Source organism: Eutrigla gurnardus (assembly GCF_963514095.1).
Source record: "Eutrigla gurnardus genome assembly, chromosome: 6".
Lineage (NCBI taxonomy): Eukaryota > Metazoa > Chordata > Actinopteri > Perciformes > Triglidae > Eutrigla > Eutrigla gurnardus.
In genome coordinates this window covers 20,220,997-20,241,797 of record NC_139920.1, presented here as the reverse complement: position 1 = coordinate 20,241,797, position 20,801 = coordinate 20,220,997, and the positions used below count along the sequence as shown (strand labels likewise).

General features: G+C 43.0%; 4 protein-coding genes across 5 annotated transcripts; all 4 read right to left on the bottom strand.

The window, feature by feature from the left end:
- Nucleotides 1-1,986: 1,986 nt before the first annotated feature.
- sft2d2a (SFT2 domain containing 2a) lies at nt 1,987-6,357 on the bottom strand. Of its 2 annotated transcripts, XM_084010879.1 has the most exons (9): nt 6,181-6,357; nt 5,955-6,109; nt 5,793-5,882; nt 3,265-3,350; nt 2,786-2,867; nt 2,660-2,695; nt 2,515-2,573; nt 2,396-2,425; nt 1,987-2,298 (listed from the first exon to the last, which is right to left on the bottom strand). In XM_084010879.1, the coding sequence occupies exons 2-9, from the start codon at nt 6,018-6,020 to the stop codon at nt 2,262-2,264; spliced, it is 486 nt and encodes a 161-aa protein (XP_083867005.1). In that variant the 5' UTR covers nt 6,021-6,109; nt 6,181-6,357; the 3' UTR covers nt 1,987-2,261. The 2 variants fall into 2 exon arrangements, with proteins under 2 accessions (XP_083867005.1, XP_083867004.1); XM_084010878.1 differs by having other exon boundaries at nt 5,955-6,356.
- Nucleotides 3,577-5,734, bottom strand: LOC311014328 (uncharacterized protein). The gene is made up of 2 exons (XM_084010877.1): nt 5,318-5,734; nt 3,577-5,184 (listed from the first exon to the last, which is right to left on the bottom strand). The coding sequence occupies exon 2, from the start codon at nt 4,446-4,448 to the stop codon at nt 3,672-3,674; it is 777 nt and encodes a 258-aa protein (XP_083867003.1). The 5' UTR covers nt 4,449-5,184; nt 5,318-5,734; the 3' UTR covers nt 3,577-3,671.
- A 237-nt stretch (nt 6,358-6,594) lies between the features above and the next one.
- tmem45a (transmembrane protein 45a) lies at nt 6,595-13,594 on the bottom strand. The gene is made up of 5 exons (XM_084011212.1): nt 13,346-13,594; nt 9,938-10,146; nt 9,601-9,813; nt 7,990-8,317; nt 6,595-7,144 (listed from the first exon to the last, which is right to left on the bottom strand). The coding sequence occupies exons 2-5, from the start codon at nt 10,131-10,133 to the stop codon at nt 7,048-7,050; spliced, it is 834 nt and encodes a 277-aa protein (XP_083867338.1). The 5' UTR covers nt 10,134-10,146; nt 13,346-13,594; the 3' UTR covers nt 6,595-7,047.
- Nucleotides 13,595-15,908: 2,314 nt separating this feature from the next.
- lnp1 (leukemia NUP98 fusion partner 1) lies at nt 15,909-19,737 on the bottom strand. Its single transcript, XM_084011077.1, has 4 exons — nt 19,070-19,737; nt 17,565-17,810; nt 16,988-17,080; nt 15,909-16,701 (listed from the first exon to the last, which is right to left on the bottom strand). The coding sequence occupies exons 1-4, from the start codon at nt 19,253-19,255 to the stop codon at nt 16,567-16,569; spliced, it is 660 nt and encodes a 219-aa protein (XP_083867203.1). The 5' UTR covers nt 19,256-19,737; the 3' UTR covers nt 15,909-16,566.
- Nucleotides 19,738-20,801: the final 1,064 nt, after the last annotated feature.

The window sequence follows — 20,801 nt, the reverse complement described above, 5'->3', positions numbered from 1 at the left end:
ACAAATACTGTATATTCACCAGAATAACTGCATGCCCAAAATAAATGGTGAAATGGCATTTTGACCTCAATGTGACATTACATAGTAATACTACCACAATAGTGTCTGACTTAACACTTAAAAAGTGAAGGTTACGGTTACCTGAAGGTAAAGGTTACCTAAACATCCCACACTGTAATTGTGTCTTGTGTTTTTATTAATGTTTTGTAAGGTGTGTTGAAAGGCACCAACAAATAAAATATTATTACATGGGGGGAATAAAGGCTCACAAAAATATGTGGCATCAAACAGGGTGATACAAACAGTAATATAGAAACATTAAAAAGGCGGAATCAAATCTCCGTTAGTTCTGTTTCTTCGCACCAAGCAGTTGTTCAAGCAGAAGAGCTTGTTGACGTTCTCGGCCGACAGGGCGGCTCGCTTCTCCTGAGCGACATGCCCCGACAGCGAGAACAGACGCTCACACGGCACCAAACGAGTAGTGCGGGTGAACTGGGAACGGCTGGAGGAGCCCCCTGTCCGAGAGGTTTTCAACTCACACCTCGGGCGGAGTTTCTCTGGCATCCCTGTGGAGGTTGGGGGCATCGAACCTGAGTGGGTGATGTTCAAAGCCTCCATTGCCGAAGCTGCGGTGGTGAGCTGTGGGCTAAGCATCTTAGGTGCCTCAAGGGGTGGTAACTCTCGAACACCGTGGTGGACACTGGTGGTCAGGGAAGCCGTCCGACTGAAGAAGGAGTTATTCCGGGAAAGGAGGGTTCAGCCGATAGTCGAACCTCTGATTGAAGAGGAACAATGCGGGTTCCATCCTGGCCGTGGAACAACGGACCAGCTCTTTACTCTCGCAAGGATCCTGGAGGGGGCCTGGGAATATGCCCATCCAGTCTACATGTGTTCTGTGGACTTGGAGAGGGCGTATGACCGGGTTCCCTGGGATATTTTGTGGGAGGTGCTGCGGCAGTATGGGGTGAGGGGGTCACTTCTTAGGGCCATCCAATCTCTGTACTCCCAAAGCGAGAGCTGTGTTCGGGTACTCGGCCGTAAGTCAAACTTGTTTCCAGTGGGGGTTGGCCTCCACCAGGGCTGCGCTTTGTCACCAATCCTGTTTGTGATATTCATGGCCAGGATATCGAGGCGTAGTCGGGAGGAGGAGGGTTTGCAGTTCGGTGTGCTGCCGATTGCATCGCTGCTTTTTGCAGATAATGTGGTCCTGCTGGCATCATCGGTCTGTGACCTTCAGCACTCACTGGATCGATTCGCAGCCGAATGTGAAGCGGTCGGGATGAGGATCAGCACCTCTAAATCTGAGGCCATAGTGCTCAGCAGGAAACTGGTGGATTGCCTGCTCCAGGTAGGGAATGAGTCCTTACCCCAAGTGAAGGAGTTCAAGTACCTCGGGGTCTTTTTCGTGAGTGAGGGGACAATGGAACGTGAGATTGTCCGGAGCAGCGGGGGCAGTATTGCATTCGCTGTACCGCTCTGTTGTGACGAAAAGAGAGCTGAGCTGGAAGGCAAAGCTCTCGATCTACCGGTCAATCTTCGTTCCTACCCTCACCTATGGTCATGAGGGATGGGTCATGACCGAAAGAACTAGATCGCGAGTACAAGCGGCCGAAGTGAGTTTCCTCAGGAGGGTGGCTGGCGTCTCACTTAGAGATAGGGTGAGAAGCTCAGTCATCCATGAGGGACTCGGAGTAGAGCCGCTGCTCCTTTGCGTTGAAAGGAGACAGCTGAGGTGGTTTGGGCATCTGGTAAGGATGCCCCCTGGGCACCTCCCTAGGGAGGTGTTTCAGGCGCAACCAGCTGGGAGGAGGCCACGGGGAAGACTCAGGACTAGGTGGAGAGACTATATCTCCACAATGGCCTGGGAGTTGGCTGATGTGGCCCGGGAAAGGGAAGTTTGGGGTCGCCTGTTAAAGCTGCCCCCGCGACCCGACATCGGATAAGCGGTAGACGATGATGATGAGAAGAATGGAAATAATGAGGCTATTGTATTCATTTACAAAACGCATTCTTTTATTACAAATATTTACACATTTTACAAACCAAGCCCACACTCATTAAATCGGTACAAGTAATCAATACATACCAAGAATCAATCAGTCCAATGAGAAGCGTAAAACAAGCAAAAAGAAGATAACACAGGGACAAACTCAGACCCTCTGAAGCACGACCAGGAGATCAGGAGGTTTCAACCTGCCCCCCTTTCTTAAAAAAGAAAACGTGTTCATCCATCCAGAAACCCCTCTGGACCACGTCGGCACTCAGACACAAACTGCCACGAGCTTCAGTATAGCGTCCCTGCAAAGTAATCGAACGATCACATATCCACACAGAATACAGCTCAACATTCCTGCAGCTGATCTCAATAAACTGCTTTTTTAAATAAATAACAAACCTGACAAACGGGATGTACGACAGACTGTACCTGCAAAATTAAAAAGCACATTTTATGTCACAAAAACATGTTAATAATCGTTTCAGACTGAAATCAACGAGGAGAGAAACGAGACTCACCAGGCAAACGATAAGATCTGCAAGATGCAGAAAAGTATAGCGAGACCAAAGTTCTTCCACTGTGAGAGAGAAAATATACGATTAGAGAGATCGGACTAAATCAATACTCTGTTGCATTCTGAATTATTTAGAGGCGATAGCTCACCCAGAAGGCCGCGCAGAGAGTCAACACGAGGCAAGTCTGCAAACACAATGGAAGCAAAGTGGTTAAATTCCCTTCGGAGGTCCGCTGTGCAGACGGGACGTTCAACAGGAAGTCCAAATCACTTACGATCATGATGGCGGTGGCCAAGGCTCGTGTTTTATCACACATCATCTTCAGCTGCTTCATCGGACCCATCAGGAACATGGTGCTGTTGGACGGGAACGGAGAATAAATTCTCATCACATGAAAGAATTTATGATGTGTCAAATATGGCCAGATTTTTTGTTTCTGGCCATATTTGTTTCTCAAATTAATCAAGATCATAAGCCCTGCCCCTTCCGGTGGATCACCAAGGAAACGTGTTTTTTGATCCTGTTTGAATGGTTCCATGACTTCCAGATTGTGATGTTTGTCAGTTTAAAGTTAATAAAGTCTCTTGTTGTTCTAATTGAAGTATCAGACTGTAAATCGTCCTATAAAGAGTTTCACCAACAGGGAGGTAACAGGTCTCTGTGTGTTCAGTCTCATAGAGCCAATCACACCTTTAAAATAAAACCAATCAGCTGCTTCTCATGCGATCACTTATCAATGCTGCAATCACTGACCTGCCCAGAGCACAAATGTTTCCAAACGTGAACATGATGATGAAGAGAGTGAGTCCGATCCGGGGGAGGAAGAGCAGACAAACTCCCTGGAAGACAGATATATATATATAATAATAATACTTTGAAAATGTTTATATATAAATTAATACTATATAGTTAAATATATAAATAAATAAAATATAAAAAGAAAATAATAATAATACTTTGAAAAAAGTTGTTTATATATATATATATATATATATATATATATATATATATATATATATAAAAAAATCTCCTTCTCACCCCTAGTGGGGTGGTATCTGTGTCATCCTCAAGCTCGGGTCCTCTACCAAAGGCCTGGGAGTTTGAGGGTTCTGTGCAGTATCTTGACTGTTCCTAGGACTGCACTCTTCTGGACTGAGGCTTCAGATGTTGTTCCTGGGATCTGTTGGAGCCACTCTCCCAGTTTGGGGGTTACTGCCCCGAGTGCCCCCCACTACCACGGGGACCACGCTAGCCTTGACCTTCCACATCTGTTCCAGCTGCTCTTTCAACCCTTGGTACTTCTCAATTTTCTCGTGTTCCTTCTTCCTGATGTTGACGTCAGATGGGATCGCCACATCTATCACCACCACTTTCTTCTGCTCTTTGTCCACAACCACTATGTCCGGTTGGTTAGCCAGGAGCTGTTTGTCAGTCTGGAAGCTGAAGTCCCACAGAACCTTGGCCCTGTTGTTCTCAGTCACCTTCTGTGGTATGGCCCATTGGGATTTGGGTACTTCTATTCCATACTGGTTGCAGATGTTCCTGTGTACTATCCCAGCCACTTGGTTGTGCCTCTCCATGTACGCTGATCCAGCTAGCACCTTACACCCTGCTACTATGTGCTGGACTGTCTCAGGGGCTTCTTTGCACAGCCTGCACCTTGGGTCTGATCTGCTCTGGTAGATCCTGGCCTCTATGGCTCTTGTGCTTATGGCCTGTTCTTGTGCTGCCATGATTAGTGCCACTGTGCTGTCTGTCAGTCCTGCATTTTCCAGCCACTGGTAGGATTTCTTGATTTCAGCCACTTCCTCTATCTGACGGTGGTACATGCCATGTAGGGGCTTGTCCCTCCAGGTTGTCTGCTCCTCCTCCTCCGCACTCTCATCAGCGTTCTGCTGCCTGAGACATTCACTTAGCAGTTCATCCTTCGGGGCCATTTTTTCGATGTAATCTCAAATTTTCGATGTTTCATCCTGGACCGCGGCCTTGACGCTCACTAGCCCTCGGCCTCCCTCTTTCCGCTTAGTGTATAGCCTCAGGGTGCTGGACTTGGGGTGGAACCCTCCGTGCATGGTGAGGAGCTTTCTAGTCCTGCTATCTGTGGCTTCTATCTCCTCCTTTGGCCAGCTTATGATACCAGCGGGGTATCTGATGACTGGTAGTGCGTACATGTTGATGGCTCGGACCTTGTTCTTACCATTCAGCTGACTTTTCAGGACCTGCCTAAATCTCTGGAGGTATTTGGCTGAGGTTGATTTCCTTGAGGCCTCTTCATGGTTTCCATTAGCCTGTGGGATGCCAAGGTACTGTCTTGGATATCACCTATGTTGCCCTCTGGTAGGTTGATATATATATATATATATATATACATACATACATACATACATACATACATACATACATACATACAAGTATATTTAAATATATACATGAATAGAATATAAAAGAAAATAATACATAAATATATACAAATAAATAGTAAAAAATATTTGTATATGTATATATAAAAAATATATTAATAAATAAAACATTAAAAAAAAGATGTATATAAAAATGTGCGTCATATAATAGCCGGTTTCATGTATTAAAGCCAGAACTGCTGGAGAGAACAAGCATCTCCAACATTCCTCAGACCAGTAGAACCAGTACAACTACATCACTCCTCCCTGCTGCCTCTTCCTCGTTGGAAACTAAACATTCAGCTGTTTCCCAGTACTCGCTGCCGTTTCTGTCTCTGTGACATAATGAGGTATATTTGGTGTAAAAGGATGGACCAATGTCTTACATGATCAAACCCCCCCTCTACCAGAGAACACAATGGTATGTACCCAGGATTCACTCTGATTTTCTCAAGTAGGCTGAACTGCAATGTCCCCAATCACGTTCACTCACGTTCAATTACAAATATAAATAATACAAATTCTACAGTTTTCATCAAGTGTTTTATTTATTTATTATAATAATGCTCGTTTGTTAATACTTTCTTAAAATACACTATAAAGATAAAGTAGCTCTTAGAAAATGTATATATTTAGCTCTTAGAAAATGTAAATATTACAACAATCATAACACGTAGGCCTATTAATAGAGATTAGAATGTCCGGGAACATTTGGTTACATCATAATATTTTCACATCATTATGAAAATAGTATTATATCTCGAGTTGGACCTTTTTTTTACAGTCTAACAGCCCTGCTCCAGATGACATGATAGAAAGTTACCATGCCGACATGCCACTGAATAGCATTTTTATTCATATTTGAATATTATAGAGCCTTACCAGAAGTTTGCAGGCGACCCCAATCACGAAGCAGGCGATGAAGCCCTTGACGCGCTTCCCCCATCCTAAGGTCGAGGCCTCGTTCACCGTCTGCGGTGACACAGTTTGGGTCAGTTCGGGTCTCAGGTGAGACCCTCAGCAGGTGTGGGGTGAGGGTTTTACCTGGAGGACGGTCCGGTTGTCCGTGCGCGCCTCCTCTCCGCTCAGCACCGACTTGAGTTTATCCATAAGGGTCCCGGAAGCTCGGCCGGAGTCTTGGAGAGGTTCGGGTTGTTTCCTGGAGCCGCGAGAGAGAACAGTCGCCGGTTTCCTCAAATCTGTGTGGATGACAACAACGTCACGTGGCAGCCGCCGCCGCCGCCGCCGTCAACCTGAGGAGGAAACTTACCTGGCGGCCAGGTGAGTCAGCTCACTCTGTTCCTCCTCATCTTAAATCCGCCTCTGTGACGTCACCGCAGCAGGTTATTCAGCCTGATCACTTATACGGTTTGTTTGAGATATTTAGTTCATGTAAAACCACGGAAGTTATTAGGGCCCAAAGAGAAAATTATTTTGGCAGACTGAGAAAAAAATTAATCAGGAGACGACAATCGAGAAATAGAGTCAAAATATTGAGAATAAAGTTAAAATGTTGACAATTATGTTGAAATGTTGAGAACAAACTTCAATCCCTTGAGAATAAATCAAAATATAATAGTGTTTTTATGTATAACCAAGAACATATATATACATACATATTATACATACACGAGGAAAAATTAATTATAGTGACAGACTGTCAAAGTGTCTCTCGAGGGAAAGTGTTACTAAAAACACTGAAATAAAGACAGAAACAAGAGTTTTAACCACATTTTAATCCGTAATAATAACGCCAAACAGCAAAAATTTAAACATTTGAACAATTTCAATAAAATTCATATTTTTGGCATTAAGGTTTGACTCAACTTTATGATAAAAAAAAGCCACTTAAAACAACCAAAGACAAAATGTTTGCCAAGTCGAAACAACAAAAAAAGCATGCAATCCATAAAAAGCTGAGTTTATGTTCACGTTTACCGTGTGTGCAAAGAATAATGTAAAAACAAAACGACGAGATGGCGACAGTAAAATAAATATGGATGAACATCGTAAGAGGCTGAAGCTGATGGAGGAAGGCGGAGGTAGAGATACATCTTTCCTCATCCCTTCTCTGTGTGAACTGCAAACATCACATCCCTGATTTAACGGTGACATGCGGGAGTCACCACGGTGCTCTTCACAAGACCTCGTCCTCCGACTCTGGGTCCCGGTCTCTGGGCTTCAGGAGTCCCATTTCCATCGGGGGAGTCCTCCTCAATCTGGAGCGGACCACACTAGAGAGAGAAACCACAATGAACACGTTGTGAGAAAGTTGGTTATCTCGAGCAGCACCCTTACTGATCTTGATCCATGTGGATTCTGGTGTGAAGCTGCTAACAAAGTAAGCTTCAATTCAAGGTTCAACTTTACAGCTAAGTGTCATCTTAGTAGCTAACTAGCATTGGTAGCGTGGTAGCGACCTGTCAATCAACCAGGTAAGCCCCGCCCCCTAAAGCATCCACTGCTTTCTGGTCTGTTGGACTCTAAATGGACCATAATGTACTAAATGAACATCATGCTGGATTGAAACTAGAGATTGAGACATAAACTCATATTTACAATGTTTACTGAGATAATAAATCAAGAGAGAAGTAGGACCATTTTCTCATAGACTTCTATACAAGCAGAGAGGAGCTGCCCCCTGGTGGCCAGTAGAGAGAATGCAGCTTTAAGGACCTTCAGGATTGGCTTCACTTTTCAACATCGGCTTCACTTTTCAGCACCCGGAGGTTGCCTCCTGGTTTAATCTAGCGGCATCTAGTGGTGAGGTTGCAGATTGCAACCAACTGAAACTTCTTCCGTGTGCCAAGTGAAGAGAAGATGAAACATCTTATATGTACGGAAGATGATCAGGGCCACATATGCATTTGTTGTTGTTGTTCTAAATGCAAAATCTCAGAATTCTGACATTAAAAATCTTTTAATTTAGAACAAAACACATTTGGCCCTAATCCTCTTCTGTACAAATCAGATGTTTAATCTAAATGTGTAAAAACAAAACTGAAACTAAAGCAAGCAAACACACTGTAATAAGTAATCAATTAAAAATCCAAACTATTTGAAAAATAAAACTTCTCACCAGCTGACAGTGCAGTAGAGCACGCCCACGACGAGCATGGCGAAGGCGAGGTGCCAGGAGTAACACATGGTGATGAACATCATGTTGTTGTGGTCCTTCAGGTCCCACTCGGGGCCACCAGGGGGGTACAGCACGAAGCCGATCTGCCAGAACCAGCTCCCCTGCAGGAGGGTCAGGGTGCAGCGCAGCAGCTCCAGCAGGATGTTTCCCCGGTGGAAGACCTCAAGGAACGAGACCAGGGCCTCGCCGAAGACCGCATAGAGGAGCAGCTGGTGCACGTGGACATCCAGCATGCTGCGGCCGTGGAGGTGGTAGAAGAACAGGAAGCCTGGCCATGGGTACAACAATATTAATGTCGTACATTTATGAGGAAATAACTTGGATATTCTCTGAGATTATAAAGTCGTGAGTTTTTTTTTATTGCTAAATGCTAAATAAATTTGAATTTGATGAGGTCATCGTCCTCATACAAAGGTTTTTTTCTCCTTATTTGTGACTTTATAATCTCAGAGAATATTTATTGTAAATTTGTGAGTTTTTTCTCGTAAATTTGTGAGTTTTTTTATCAGAAATGTACAACTTAAATCTTAGGAAATATTGTTCTTTTTTTCTCGTAATTGTACGGCTTTAATCTCAGAAAATATCACCGTTTTTTTCTCGTAAATGTCCAACTTTAATCTACAAAATTCTGAGGGTTTTCTCTGAATATTGCTCCTCCTCCCCAGCTCCATTTTTTTGTGGCAACTATTATTGTTTTCATACACATGTGCTTTATTTAGGCAACTAACATCCGTTAATCTATTGAAATATTGAGATGCGTCTGATTGCAGATCTTGAAGATCTTGTTGAAGTGAAACAATACTAACTTTTGAGCTTTCCAGACACAACACTAATATTACTATAATGAAATATAGTTCTAAATGAGTTTTCCCAGCTAATTTAAACATCTTGTTTCAATAAATAATTCTGACTTGTTCCATTTGGAGTTTTTTTTTTACTTTTCTTTTACAAAACACATTTTATTCATTGTTTTGTTATCCCATTTTTGAAGTGGCCTTTTTTTCTACAGATGAAGTAGTGAGCCAGTGTTATTATTTTTCAGGAGGTCGTACAAATATTTGGTTACTGTACTCAAGTAGAAGTTTCAGGTATCTCTACTTTACTTTTTTAATTTATGCTTCAGACAACTTTGTACTTTTCCTCCCGACATGTTAAAACAAACATCTGTACTTTCTACTCCTCACATTTTTTAAACAGGATGTTACTTTAGTTTTAATGCATTTGAGGGGAATTATTGATTATTATTTTATTATTAATATGACGATATAATCTATATACCTATATCAATCTATATCATAGGGATACTTTTACTTTCTACACTGAGTACAGTTAAGTACTTTTACACTTTTACTTGCGTAAAGAAGTAGAATCAGTACTTCTATCAGATTCTTGTCAAACACAAGTATGTGTACTTCTACTTGAGTATGTGTATTTCTACTTGATTATATGTACTTCTACTTGAGTACAGGACGATGTGCTTTTAACATGTCTGGTTTAACGTAATAGATGACTGATAAATAATGTGGAAGTGTAAAATCAAATGTATCTCACCTTCGTTAAAGAACGCTACGGCCAGCATCAGCCTGTCCAGGGCCGGCGGTGCTGCCTCCGTGGCGTGGACGACCAGCGACACGGCCGCCGCCAGGCCGAAGAACAGGTACATGGTGGTGTGCTGCCAGTTCATCAGCTGCTCCCAGTGATTCTCTGCTGAGTCGTAGAGGTGGAGTTTTGGCCCGTCGGCCGCAAACTGCTCCGCCAACATCCCTGAGGAGGGTTAGATAATGCTGGGTAAGGTCAATGTGGGAGAGATGTACATGAGGAGGAGGAGGAGGAGGAGGAGGAGAAGAGGAAGAAGAAGAAGAAGAAGAAGGAGAAGAGGGCAACTCACCAACGAAGGAGCAGAAGAGGACGACGGAGCTCTCCACGACCTCCAGGCGGCGCTGTGACGCCCTGCTGGCGAGCCGGGTGGAGCCCGAGCTTTTGTTCCTGCGGGTGGCGTGCCACAGGGAATGCTTCGCGGTCCACCAGATCCCGGCGAGCAGGAAGAAGCTTCCGGGGAGCGCGTGGCCCTTGAAGCTTCCCATGATGCCCTGCGGCCTGCAGCGAAACAAGGAAACAGAGATGTTGGTGATGGGGAACGTCGCAGACAGGAATGCTGTAAAACACAGTTTAGCAGTTTATATCCTCTGAGACGTCAGAGAGAAGGAAGCGTTGCTTTGTTTTGTGTGTGTGTGTGTGTGGGGGGGGGGGGGGTTAAACGCTGTATTCAGCCATAATGACTATGAATTATTTACGATTATTATATTTATTGCCTAATTTATTTATTTCAGGATTTATATAAATGGGCATTTTTATGATTTATTTATTTCTATTTATTTGTTGATTTACTATTTATTTTACTATTTATTTATCTCATATATATTTATTTGTTAATTTACCATTCATTTTACTATTTATTTATTTCATGTTTATTTATTTGTTAATTTTCAATTTCATTTATTTATTTATTGAACTATACTTATTGTTATTACCCTATTTATTTACTTCAGGATTTATTTATTAGGCCTATTTATTTATTACTCATTTGTTTATCTGGGCTGCACGGTGGTGTAGTGGGTAGCACTGTCGCCTCACAGCGAGAGGGTCCCGGGTTTGATTCCCGGGTCGGGTCCGGGTTACTTCTGTGCCCAGTAGGTGTGAATGTGAGCATGAATGGTTGTTTGTCTCTACATGGTGGCCCTGTTATAGACTGGCGTCCTGTCCAGGGTGAACCCTGCCTTCACCCAATGACAGTTGGGATCGGCTCCAGCCCCCCCGTGACCCTAAATACAGGATAAGTGGTAGACGATGGATGGATGGATGGATGGATGGATTTGTTTATCTATTATTTCATAGGAATATTTATTTTACTATTTATTTCATGTTCATTTATTTGTTCATTTTCAATTTAATTTATTTATTTATTGAACTATATTATTATTACCTTATTTATTTACTTCAGGATTTATTTAGTAGGCCTATTTATGTATTTATTTATTGAACTATATTGACTCATTTATATATTTATGATTATTTATTGCTACATTTATTTCAGGATATTTCATAGCCATAGCCATTTGTTTCACATTGAATGAAACACCTTCCACACTGATGAGCTGTCATGTCTTTAGAAGCTGATTGAACTGTGATGTCATCGCCTACTGTTTAATGCCACGCGTTTATTATTTCAGCAAACAAAAGGAGAAATGATGAAAAACAACCTGCTGCTCTCCGTTATCGCCCGTGTGTCGCCTGGTTTCACCGTATGAACTGAGGGGCACGAAGAAGCTTTATGAAGCTGTAAATAATACACCGGCGTTGATGGCGAGCAGAGAAGAAGAAGAAGAGGAGGATGAGGACGAGGAAGAGGAAGCGACTGGACTCTTTGTGATGGAGATAAGGGACGACAAACGAGGCGTGTTGAAGGAGAAACATTAAATCCGTGTCCTGTTGTCCAGACGGAGGAGACACTTCAGCTGCTCGCCATGGCGATGGCTCGATGAGGTCACCGGAGGACTCTTCAGCTGATTAGTCAACAACATCTGTGCAGCCGGTTTGCTCTTCTTCGTCTCGTCTTCCTCCACCGAGGACAATAACACGCCTGCTGTTTACTCAGTACTATACTCAGTACTCACATCATGTACAGTACAAATACTCATGAAACACTAAAGTAAAAGTATAGAAACGTAGTTCCAGTAGAAGTGTTGATGCAGTTATAGATCGGATGTTTCTGGATTCATATTCCTGCTGCATTCATGAGCATGTTGCATGTTTAGTTTAAATGAATATCCGCATACGTCCTTGGAGAACCTCATATGTTTAAATGTTCCAGCTGATCCAAGAGGCGTTTTCCATCCATCCATCGTCTACCACTTATCCTGTATTCAGGGTCGCAGGGGGCTGGAGTCGATCCCAGCTGTCATTGGGTGAAGGCAGGGTTCACCCTGGACAGGACGCCAGTCTATCACAGGGCTAACATGTAGAGACAAACAACCATTCACTCTCACATTCACACCTACGGGCAATTTAGAGTCATCAATGAACCTATCCCCATCCTGCATGTCTTTGGACTGTGGGAGGAAGCCGGAGAACCCGGAGAGAACCCAGAAACTTTCAGCGCTACTTTGTTTGTGAAGGTACAAACGACCAGGAAGTTGGCTGACCCGTTTTCGGGTACGAGCAATACTGGAACGCTCATACCCGACAACACGTACTCGAGTCAGGATTGGAGTCCCTCCAACCTTCTGATCGGCCACTACGGTGAAACTTTCAGTGCAACAGATCCTCTCTTTTGCGATAACTTTGTTCGTAAAGGTGCAAAAACGACCTGGAACTTAGTTTCGTCCCCGTGTTTACGGGTTTGAGCTTTCCAACCTTGGAATGTTGGTAAGTTCATACCTGAAAACAAGTACTCGAGTCGAGATTGGAGTCTCTTCGACCTTCCGATCGGCCGCTACGACAAAAAGAAACTTTCCTCTGGGCTTCTCCTGGAAAAACCCTGTGTTTAACGCCACAATGCTATGATTTGTGGGTAATTGCCTCAGAGAAAGGCTGCGGTGAAAAAGTCCAAAAATAACCTAAGAATAACCATCGAAGGAAGGACACAAAGTGCTCACGTTTTCTCTGTGAAGTCTATGAAGAGGTTAACGCGTCCTTCCGTCCGACATCACTGGGTGTAAAGTTCTGCACCTGAAGCTTTGTACGTCGATATTCACACTTCTGTCGAGCTCTTCACTGAAATCTTAAATTGTGTTTTTTTTATGTTTTCCATCCATCCATCCATTTTCTACCGCTTATCCAGTATTTAGGGTCGCGGGGGGCTGGAGCCGATCCCAGCTGTCATTGGGTGAAGGCAGGGTACACCCTGGACAGGTTGCCAGTCCATCGCAGTTTTTTATATTTATTAAAAAAAAAATGTATTGATATTTATGTCTCTTTTAAATAAAAAGAAGAGGAGGAAGAAGAAGAAGAAGAAGAGGAAGGAGGAAGAGGAGGAGGAGGAAGATGAGTAAGCAAAGGAAGAAGAAGAAGAAGAAGAAGAAGAAGAAGAAGAAGAAGAAGAAGAAGAAGAAGAAGAAGAAGAAAGAGAAGAGGAAGAGGAGGAAGAAGAGGAAGGAGGAAGAGGAGGAAGAAGAGGAATGAGGAAGAGGAGGAAGAAGAGGAGGAAGAGGGGGAAGGAAAGGAAGAAGAAGAAGAGGAAGAAGAAGAAGAAGAAGAAGAAGAGGAGGAGGAGGAGGAGGAGGAAGGGTCTTCTTACCTCGGCAGACTGTTTGCCTCCGGAGAATAACAACTGCGCTCGTCTCTGCTTCTTTCTTCTTTCTTCAGCCAAACAAATCAAAGCATCTTCATCTTCTCATCTCTCAGAGAAGTTTTCTCTTCCGGTCCTCGGCAGGACACGAAATCCACATCAGGGTGTCCCCCTCAGAGTCCGGTTCCCTGCAGTCCTCCAGACCACCAGACCTCCACAGACCGTCTCACAACTTTTTTTTTTTTCCTCTTTCCTTTCCGACTCCGAACGCTTCAGGCTATCTCCTCCCAACGAGCGATCCCATTGGCTTACAGAGAGGCGCTGACGTCATCAAGGTGCGCTATCATTGGCTGATGTCCACGTCGGTCTCAGCTGTCCGCTGTCCACGTGTGCACTTTCACTCCGCCTGCTCGCGCTCGGCTCGGCTCGGCTCTGCTCGGTAACTCAGTCTCCCGGATCAAACCGCTACTTTGCATCCGGCGGGCGGACCGGGTCGCTGCCGGGACGCCGCCACGAGACCCGCCGCACGTAGGCCGCCTGAGGCCGGGAGACTCCTTCAGGGAGTCGGAGAGCAAGTTGGACGTTGGTGCTACATGGAGGCACACGGTGGTCCACAAGACTAACTAAACAAACATCATACACTTTATTTATATACCGGTAGTCATTCATTTATACATTCAATTTTTGATTTATATATTTATTGATTCATGCATTTTATACCTTAAATTGTATATGTATTCATTTATATATTTGAATATATATATTTTAATTAATGGATATATTTATTTATTTATTAATTCATTTATACATTAAATTGTGTATTTATATACCGGTATTCATTTCTTCATTTGTAGGCTATATTTATTTAGATATAATTAATTCATGTATATTTACATTCATGCAAACGTTTCACATTTTTGAAATAGAAATACAAACATATAGATTTTTAATGATTTGTTTTTCATAAATTGTTAGATAGTTGTTTACATAAATGAACAATGTGACCTCTGATGTCATCTGAAAGGGTTAAATAGGCATCTTAACATCACCTACCTGTGAAGTCACGACGTCTGCAGCTAGAAACCATCGTTGTTATTATGAGACTTGAGTTTATGTAATTTATACAGTGAACAAAGAACGCACAATGAAGTGAGAACCGTTCAGTGAAACATTAAGACTCTTTAATGTGTGTTTAAGTAACTGTTGATGACGTCAGTGTAACATCCCTGTGTTTGAGTGTCACTGCGACCTCCAAAACGGTGGCAAAGACATTATTATTTATAATAATCACAACTAGCTCGATCCGTGCTGCAAACAGACTCCGACCCCAAGTTAGATCTCAGTAGATTTCAGGATTTATTGGTGAGTTACATGAATGAAGATCGTCCCGCACATGAACAGAAAGAAACATGAAATCACATTTGTGTCATTTCATATTCATACAGTAACATTTACGTACAGGCAGCCGGATACGTCACGCGCTTGGCGGCAACGAGATGCAAAAGAGACGAAACGCAGCTCGCATGCAAAACCAGAGCAGAGAAAAGGCGGGAGATGGAAAACGAGACGCCACAGACCTCAGTGGGAAAACATCAACACAGCACATACGTGTTATTATTTCTGTCCTCATCTGATACATGTCCTGCTCTTCTGCTCTACAATCCATTCGAAATCATATGGCTGTAGTTTGAATATGCAAATGCTCTCTATTGTCTCTCTGCAAGTACATTTTTACATTTGTATATCATTTATTAAAATCTGTAAAGACATTTGAATAATTACAAGCTGAAAATCAATGAGTTGGATAAGATGAAGATTGTTTACAGTTTTATTATTATTGTTTTTTTATTGTTCTTTTTTATGTCTGTTGTGAAAGCGTCGCATTTGACCCTTCGTGTCACATTTTAAAAATATATATTTTTTACATTATCAAAATGTTTGAAACAGACAAAATATGGATAAATAAAGACTTGTATGCGGGCATCAAATTACACATAAAAGTCTGATCTGGTCTTAATAAGCAGCGCTGGGGGTTCATGCAGGTGTAGGTGCAGGACCATTATGGGACTCTGATGCGGGACGAAGACCAGTAGAGGGGCTTCAGCGTGGACATGTGGACTCGGCATGTGGGACACTTCTGTTGTTTACACAACCACTGCTCCATGCACTGAAACACACTTTAAAAAGGGTTATTATATATGCTTGTATCTAAGTCATAATATTTGTATTGGAGTAAACATATACACAGAATAAACACTGATACTGACCTCTGGAGGACAAAAGCTGCCAAAATCCAGAAGAAATAATAAATAATATACTAAATGATAATTTGTAATGTGAGTGTGAATGGTTGTTTGTCTCTACATGTCGGCCCTGTGATAGACTGGCGTCCTGTCCAGGGTGTACCCTCCCTTCGCCCAATGATAGCTGGGATCGGCTCCAGCCCCCCCGTGACCCTGAATACAGGATAAGCGGTAGACAATGGATGGATGGATGGATGGATGATAATTTGTTTCTGGGTTTTGGCAGCTTATGTCACACACACAAGCCACAAGGACACTGTTGTCACATGTTTGACTCTATTGTAAATTCACTGTATTGTTGAAGGAGTTCAGTTATAAAAGAGTTCCAAGCTGTCATAAAGCAGGTAAAATACATACACACAGTTAAACTTTAAACTATGACTGTTTGCATATTTATTGACATTTATTGACAGAAATAGAATGATGCGGCAAAATCAAATCAGCAAATTTTTTGTAGTTTTGTTGAAACACAATATTCTTCTTGTGTGATAATCAATCCATTCATTTGACACTAACTTAAAATAAAGTTCCCACACATGACCAGTGAACAAGTTGACATCTATAATACTATGAAGCTAACATCTCACTTATAAAAGAGGCACATATTAGCATAGCATGTATTTCAACATGGCTGTAGGTTAATATATAAGCAAATACAAGCAGGAAATTTCCAGAAATTCATCATATCCTCATATCCTCATCATATTCCCACTCGTTCTTTTCCATCAAGAATTCCAAAAAAGTAATCTTGGGAAATCAGATTTTCAAAACTTTTTTTTCTAATTCTGATTCATGGAACCTCCAAATTTTGGGGAGAACAAGTGGTGACGGCTCTGAGAGGTCCTGAGAGTTGGACACTTGAACGTCACACCGGTGAAAGTTCAGGAGATGAGCCTGATGTATGGTGTCATGGCCGCCGCCGAGGCCTCAGCGATGTCTCCTCAGGGAGAGTTGGCGGCGAGGTGCGTGCTGCTCCTCCTCCAGGGAGATCGGTCCGTCTACAGACTTCCTCCTCTCGTCGTTGCTTTGAGCAGGTCGACTCTGCTCTGACTGGCGAGCTGCCTTCGCCAAACGGAGACAGCGAGGTCAGTGAGGGGCTCGTCTTCAGCTGCTTCCACACACACAGGTTGGCTTTCATGCAGACTCATGGACGGACTGTGAGACTACAGACAACAGAGACATGCAAAAGGCCCAAGAGTCTCCTCCCGAGAGCAAGCTGGAACTGGAGAGGACACATGGCGGACCTGATGTGGGACATGCTGGGACTGGAGAGGACACATGGCGGACCTGATGTGGGACATGCTGGGACTGGAGAGGACACATGGCGGACCTGATGAAGACATCTCACCTCTTTGTGGAAGCGATGTGAACAGTGCAGCTCTTGAACGCCTCCTCCGCTTGTTCTAATGTCCTCATGGCAGATCAGATGCTTCTCAGCACTCTGGTAAAAACACACAGAATCAACTTTATTTAAAACTCAACCTCTGACCAAAGTGAATAGTAATACTGCAGTATAGTTATCTGGTATATTTATAATGTTGTCCGGATGCTTAACCCTAGTCTCGACCTTCATTTGTAGTCGTTTTGTGTCTCTTTGTAGTTGTTTTGTGTCTCTTTGTAGTCGTTTTGTGTCTCTTTGTAGTCAGATTCTTCTCCAGTAATCCTTCAAATGATTTAAATAATGTAAATAACAAACGTGCTGCATGTCATTAACAGTAAAAAACAACCAGATACAAAGAAGTTTAAGCTCCAAAAATGTAAAATATGCAAATAAATAGTTTTGTATCTCTTTCATAAAATGTGAATATCTTATTATTTGTCCTGATAATAAAACAATAAAAAGCAATGTGTGGACATGATTTAAAACACCTTTATAATACTGTGTTGACCTGATTGACCCTCAGTTAACAATTGTCCATCCTCACCAGAGACGGCTTCCTCTTGTCCCGCAGGAAGAGTCTCTTCTCGAAGGACTCGGCGAGCTCCGGGATGGTGGTGATGCGGTTCTCGGGGGCGGTGGACTTGGAGCGGCAGTTGTCGTCTGAGGAGGCGCGGCGGGCCCTCTGGTGGGGCCGGAGCTCCGCCTTCTCCTCCCGGGCCTTGACGTGGCTCTGGTTGGGCGCCATGGAGGCCGCGTGGAGCCGGTTCAGCTTCATTGCGTCCAGCTGGGACTGTGGACCAACAACACGAGGGGTGAACGGCGGCGCGGTGTTTCCATGGTTACCGTAAGGGATGACAGTCATCATTCGTCATTCATTTACTTTTTTCTTTCATTTCTTCTTGAGAAAGTGAAACAGGAATATTGATGCTAGTTTAAAAAAAAAGAGACCAAACTACTGAAATAAATAATCAACAACGAAAAGAATCGTTAGTCGGAGCCTCGTCTCTAATCAGGGACATGATAGCAACGAATGGAATGATTTCATTCATGCCCACAAATTAATCAAATGTGACCCTTTAGGGCCCCTGACCCACGAAGGCCCTTGACCCTTTAGGGCCCTGGGCTGGTGGCCAATAGACCCGATCAGTAATCCATCAATTAGTAAATACAGTATGACTCAGTTATATGGCTGTCATTGACCTCTGACCTCCATGTGACTCCTCTGACCAGAGGAGAAAGTAATGAAGTACAAATACAACGTTACTGTACTTGAGTAGCATCTTCAGGTATATGTGCTTTTACTTGAGTTACTTTTCCTCTCGACATATTAAAACTAATATCTCTACTTTGTACTCACATTTTATAAACAGACTTTAGTTTTAATGCATTAGAGGGGAATTATTATATATGATATATTATTGATTATTATTTTACTATTATATGAAGAGAGATTCAGTAAGTCTTGTAAAAAAACAGCCGGTCGAAATGTCCTTCATAGGGATACTTTAACTTTCTACTTTGAGAACATTTCAGTACTTTTTACATTTTTTCACACTGTGTACTTCTACTTGACTCCTCTAGTTGAGGATGAAGCACTGACTCGTTGTCTCCTTGTGCTACAAAAACAACACAAACAACACAAACATCAAAACGACACAAACAACACAAACAACACAAACAACAAAAACAACACAAACAACAAAACAACACAAACAACAAAACAACACAAACAACAAAAACAACACAAACAAGAAAACAAGAAAACAACACAAACAACAAAAACAACACAAACAAGAAAACAACACAAACAAGAAAACAACACAAACAACAAAAACAACACAAACAACACAAACGACACAAACAACAAAAACAACACATGGTGTCCTTTTTGCTTTGTCCATCAAAGCACTTTGTAAACTCTGATTTTAATGATGATGATGATAAATACATGTTCTATTATTCATATCATTATTATTTTGGATTACATTACAGTAGTTTTTTGTTCATTTTAAAGTTAGCATTTTATTCTAACGGCAGATCGGTTCTCACCACAGTCGGCAGCGATGCTCTGCGGTCCCCGTGGGACCTTGCAGGTTTCCTGAAGCTGCGTTTCCGGTCCCTGGAGTGCCCCCCTTGGGCCCCGTGGCCCCAGTAGCTGCTCATCCACTTGGTGAAGTTCCCGTCATCGTCGTCGTCGTTGTCCGTGATGAAAGCCGGCAGCAGCCTGAGGGACATGGTGGAGCCGCGCAGGGGGGGGTTGGGGTCTCCCGGGGCAACGTATCACAGCGGGACGAGGTCTAGGACACGAGTTTGTCCCAAGAGGTCTACCAAACAATTCTGTCCCAAGAGGTCTACCAAACAACTCTGTCCCAGAAGGTCTCGGTCAGAGAAGGTCTACAACACAACCCTGTCCCAGAAGGTCTACGACACAATGCAGTCCCAGGTGGTCTCTTTCCTAGAAGGTCTACGACACAATGCAGTCCCAGAAGGTCTCTGTCCCAGAAGGTCGACGACACAATGCAGTTCCAGAAGGTCTTTGTCCCAAAAGGTCTACGACACAATGCAGTCCCAGAAGGTCGACGACACAATGCAGTCCCAGAAGGTCTCTGTCCCAGAAGGTCTACAACACAACCCTGTCCCACGAGGTCTACGGTAGGTGATGTTATTCTGGGACGCTCTGAGAACAAACTGCAGAGCTTTTTGCTCCGAGTCTTTAAACAAGTGGATTTCTGTTCTGATATGTTTATCGTGGCGGCGGAAAGTAAAACGAGGGGTGGGGGAGTCAGGGGGAGGGGCCAGTTTTTTAGGACTGGGAGGGGGGCCAGTGTGTTGGGACCAGGAGGGGGGGGCAGTGTTTTAGGACTGGGCGGGGGGGGGATTGCTTTTAATCTTTCCATCCCAGCCGGGGCCCCGGGCTGGGACTCCGATGTCCCCATAGTTTCCACTCCAGCTGCATCAAAGCTGTCGATATTTATGGAGCTGCTCGGTGAGGCCCGGGGCTTCGACGCGGGACACCGGGGAGCTTCATGCTACACTTTATTTTAGTTATTTATTTAAAAATGATCCAGTACAAGTGTGACAGAAGAGGAAGTCAGCTGGATCAAAAAAAATTTTTTTATTTGATCAGAATATAATTTATTGTCAACTAGGTTTTAACATACATTTAGTGTCTTGGTGCATATTTGAGAAAATTTACTTTAAAATAAAAGTATTGCAAAATCCGTCATCTATCCATCCATCTTGCAACCAGTAGAAGGAAGTGACCATATTTGGACTGTGGAGGAGCAATGGGTGGATTTGAGCGGCACCCCGAGCAGAAACCTTACTGAATCCAGATCCATTTGGATTCTGGTGTGAAGCTGCTAACAAAGTTAGCTTCTATAATTAAAGGTCAACTTTACAGCTAAGTGTTAAAGTCATCTTAGTAGCTAACTAGCATTGGTAGCATTGGTAGCATTGGTAGCATGGTAGCGATCTGTCAATCAGCAGGTAAGCCCCGCCCCCTAAAGCATCCCCTGCTTTCTGGTCTGTTGGACTCTAAATGGACCATAATGGACTAAATGAACATCATGTTGGATTGAAGAAGCAGTTTTCAAATAAACGTGCGGGTCAAAAATAATTACACAGAATAAAATTGATTTATTTATTTCACTGGTTACTTATCTTTTTATTAACTTATTTTCAGATATTTTTTAGCAATCTATTATTTTTTGTTAACATTGATGTCCTTTTTTTTTAAATGTACTTCCCTGTTTAATAATGTCCCCTATTTATGTAGCCT

Coding starts and splice junctions, on each gene's coding strand:
- LOC311014328 (XM_084010877.1), bottom strand. CDS start 4,448: ATGGCCCCGAAGGATGAACTGCTAAGTGAATGTCTCAGGCAGCAGAAC.
- sft2d2a (XM_084010879.1), bottom strand. CDS start 6,020: ATGGATAAACTCAAGTCGGTGCTGAGCGGAGAGGAGGCGCGCACGGAC. Junction 3,351..5,792: donor GGGTCGCCTGCAAACTTCTG/GTAAGGCTCTAT, acceptor TCTGTCTTCCAG/GGAGTTTGTCTGCTCTTCCT. Junction 2,574..2,659: donor CTCTCTGCGCGGCCTTCTGG/GTGAGCTATCGC, acceptor TCTCTCTCACAG/TGGAAGAACTTTGGTCTCGC.
- tmem45a (XM_084011212.1), bottom strand. CDS start 10,133: ATGGGAAGCTTCAAGGGCCACGCGCTCCCCGGAAGCTTCTTCCTGCTC. Junction 8,318..9,600: donor CGTAGCGTTCTTTAACGAAG/GTGAGATACATT, acceptor ACCCATGGCCAG/GCTTCCTGTTCTTCTACCAC. Junction 7,145..7,989: donor CTCTACTGCACTGTCAGCTG/GTGAGAAGTTTT, acceptor TTCTCTCTCTAG/TGTGGTCCGCTCCAGATTGA.
- lnp1 (XM_084011077.1), bottom strand. CDS start 19,255: ATGTCCCTCAGGCTGCTGCCGGCTTTCATCACGGACAACGACGACGAC. Junction 17,811..19,069: donor GAGCATCGCTGCCGACTGTG/GTGAGAACCGAT, acceptor GTTGGTCCACAG/TCCCAGCTGGACGCAATGAA. Junction 17,081..17,564: donor ACAAGAGGAAGCCGTCTCTG/GTGAGGATGGAC, acceptor TGTTTTTACCAG/AGTGCTGAGAAGCATCTGAT.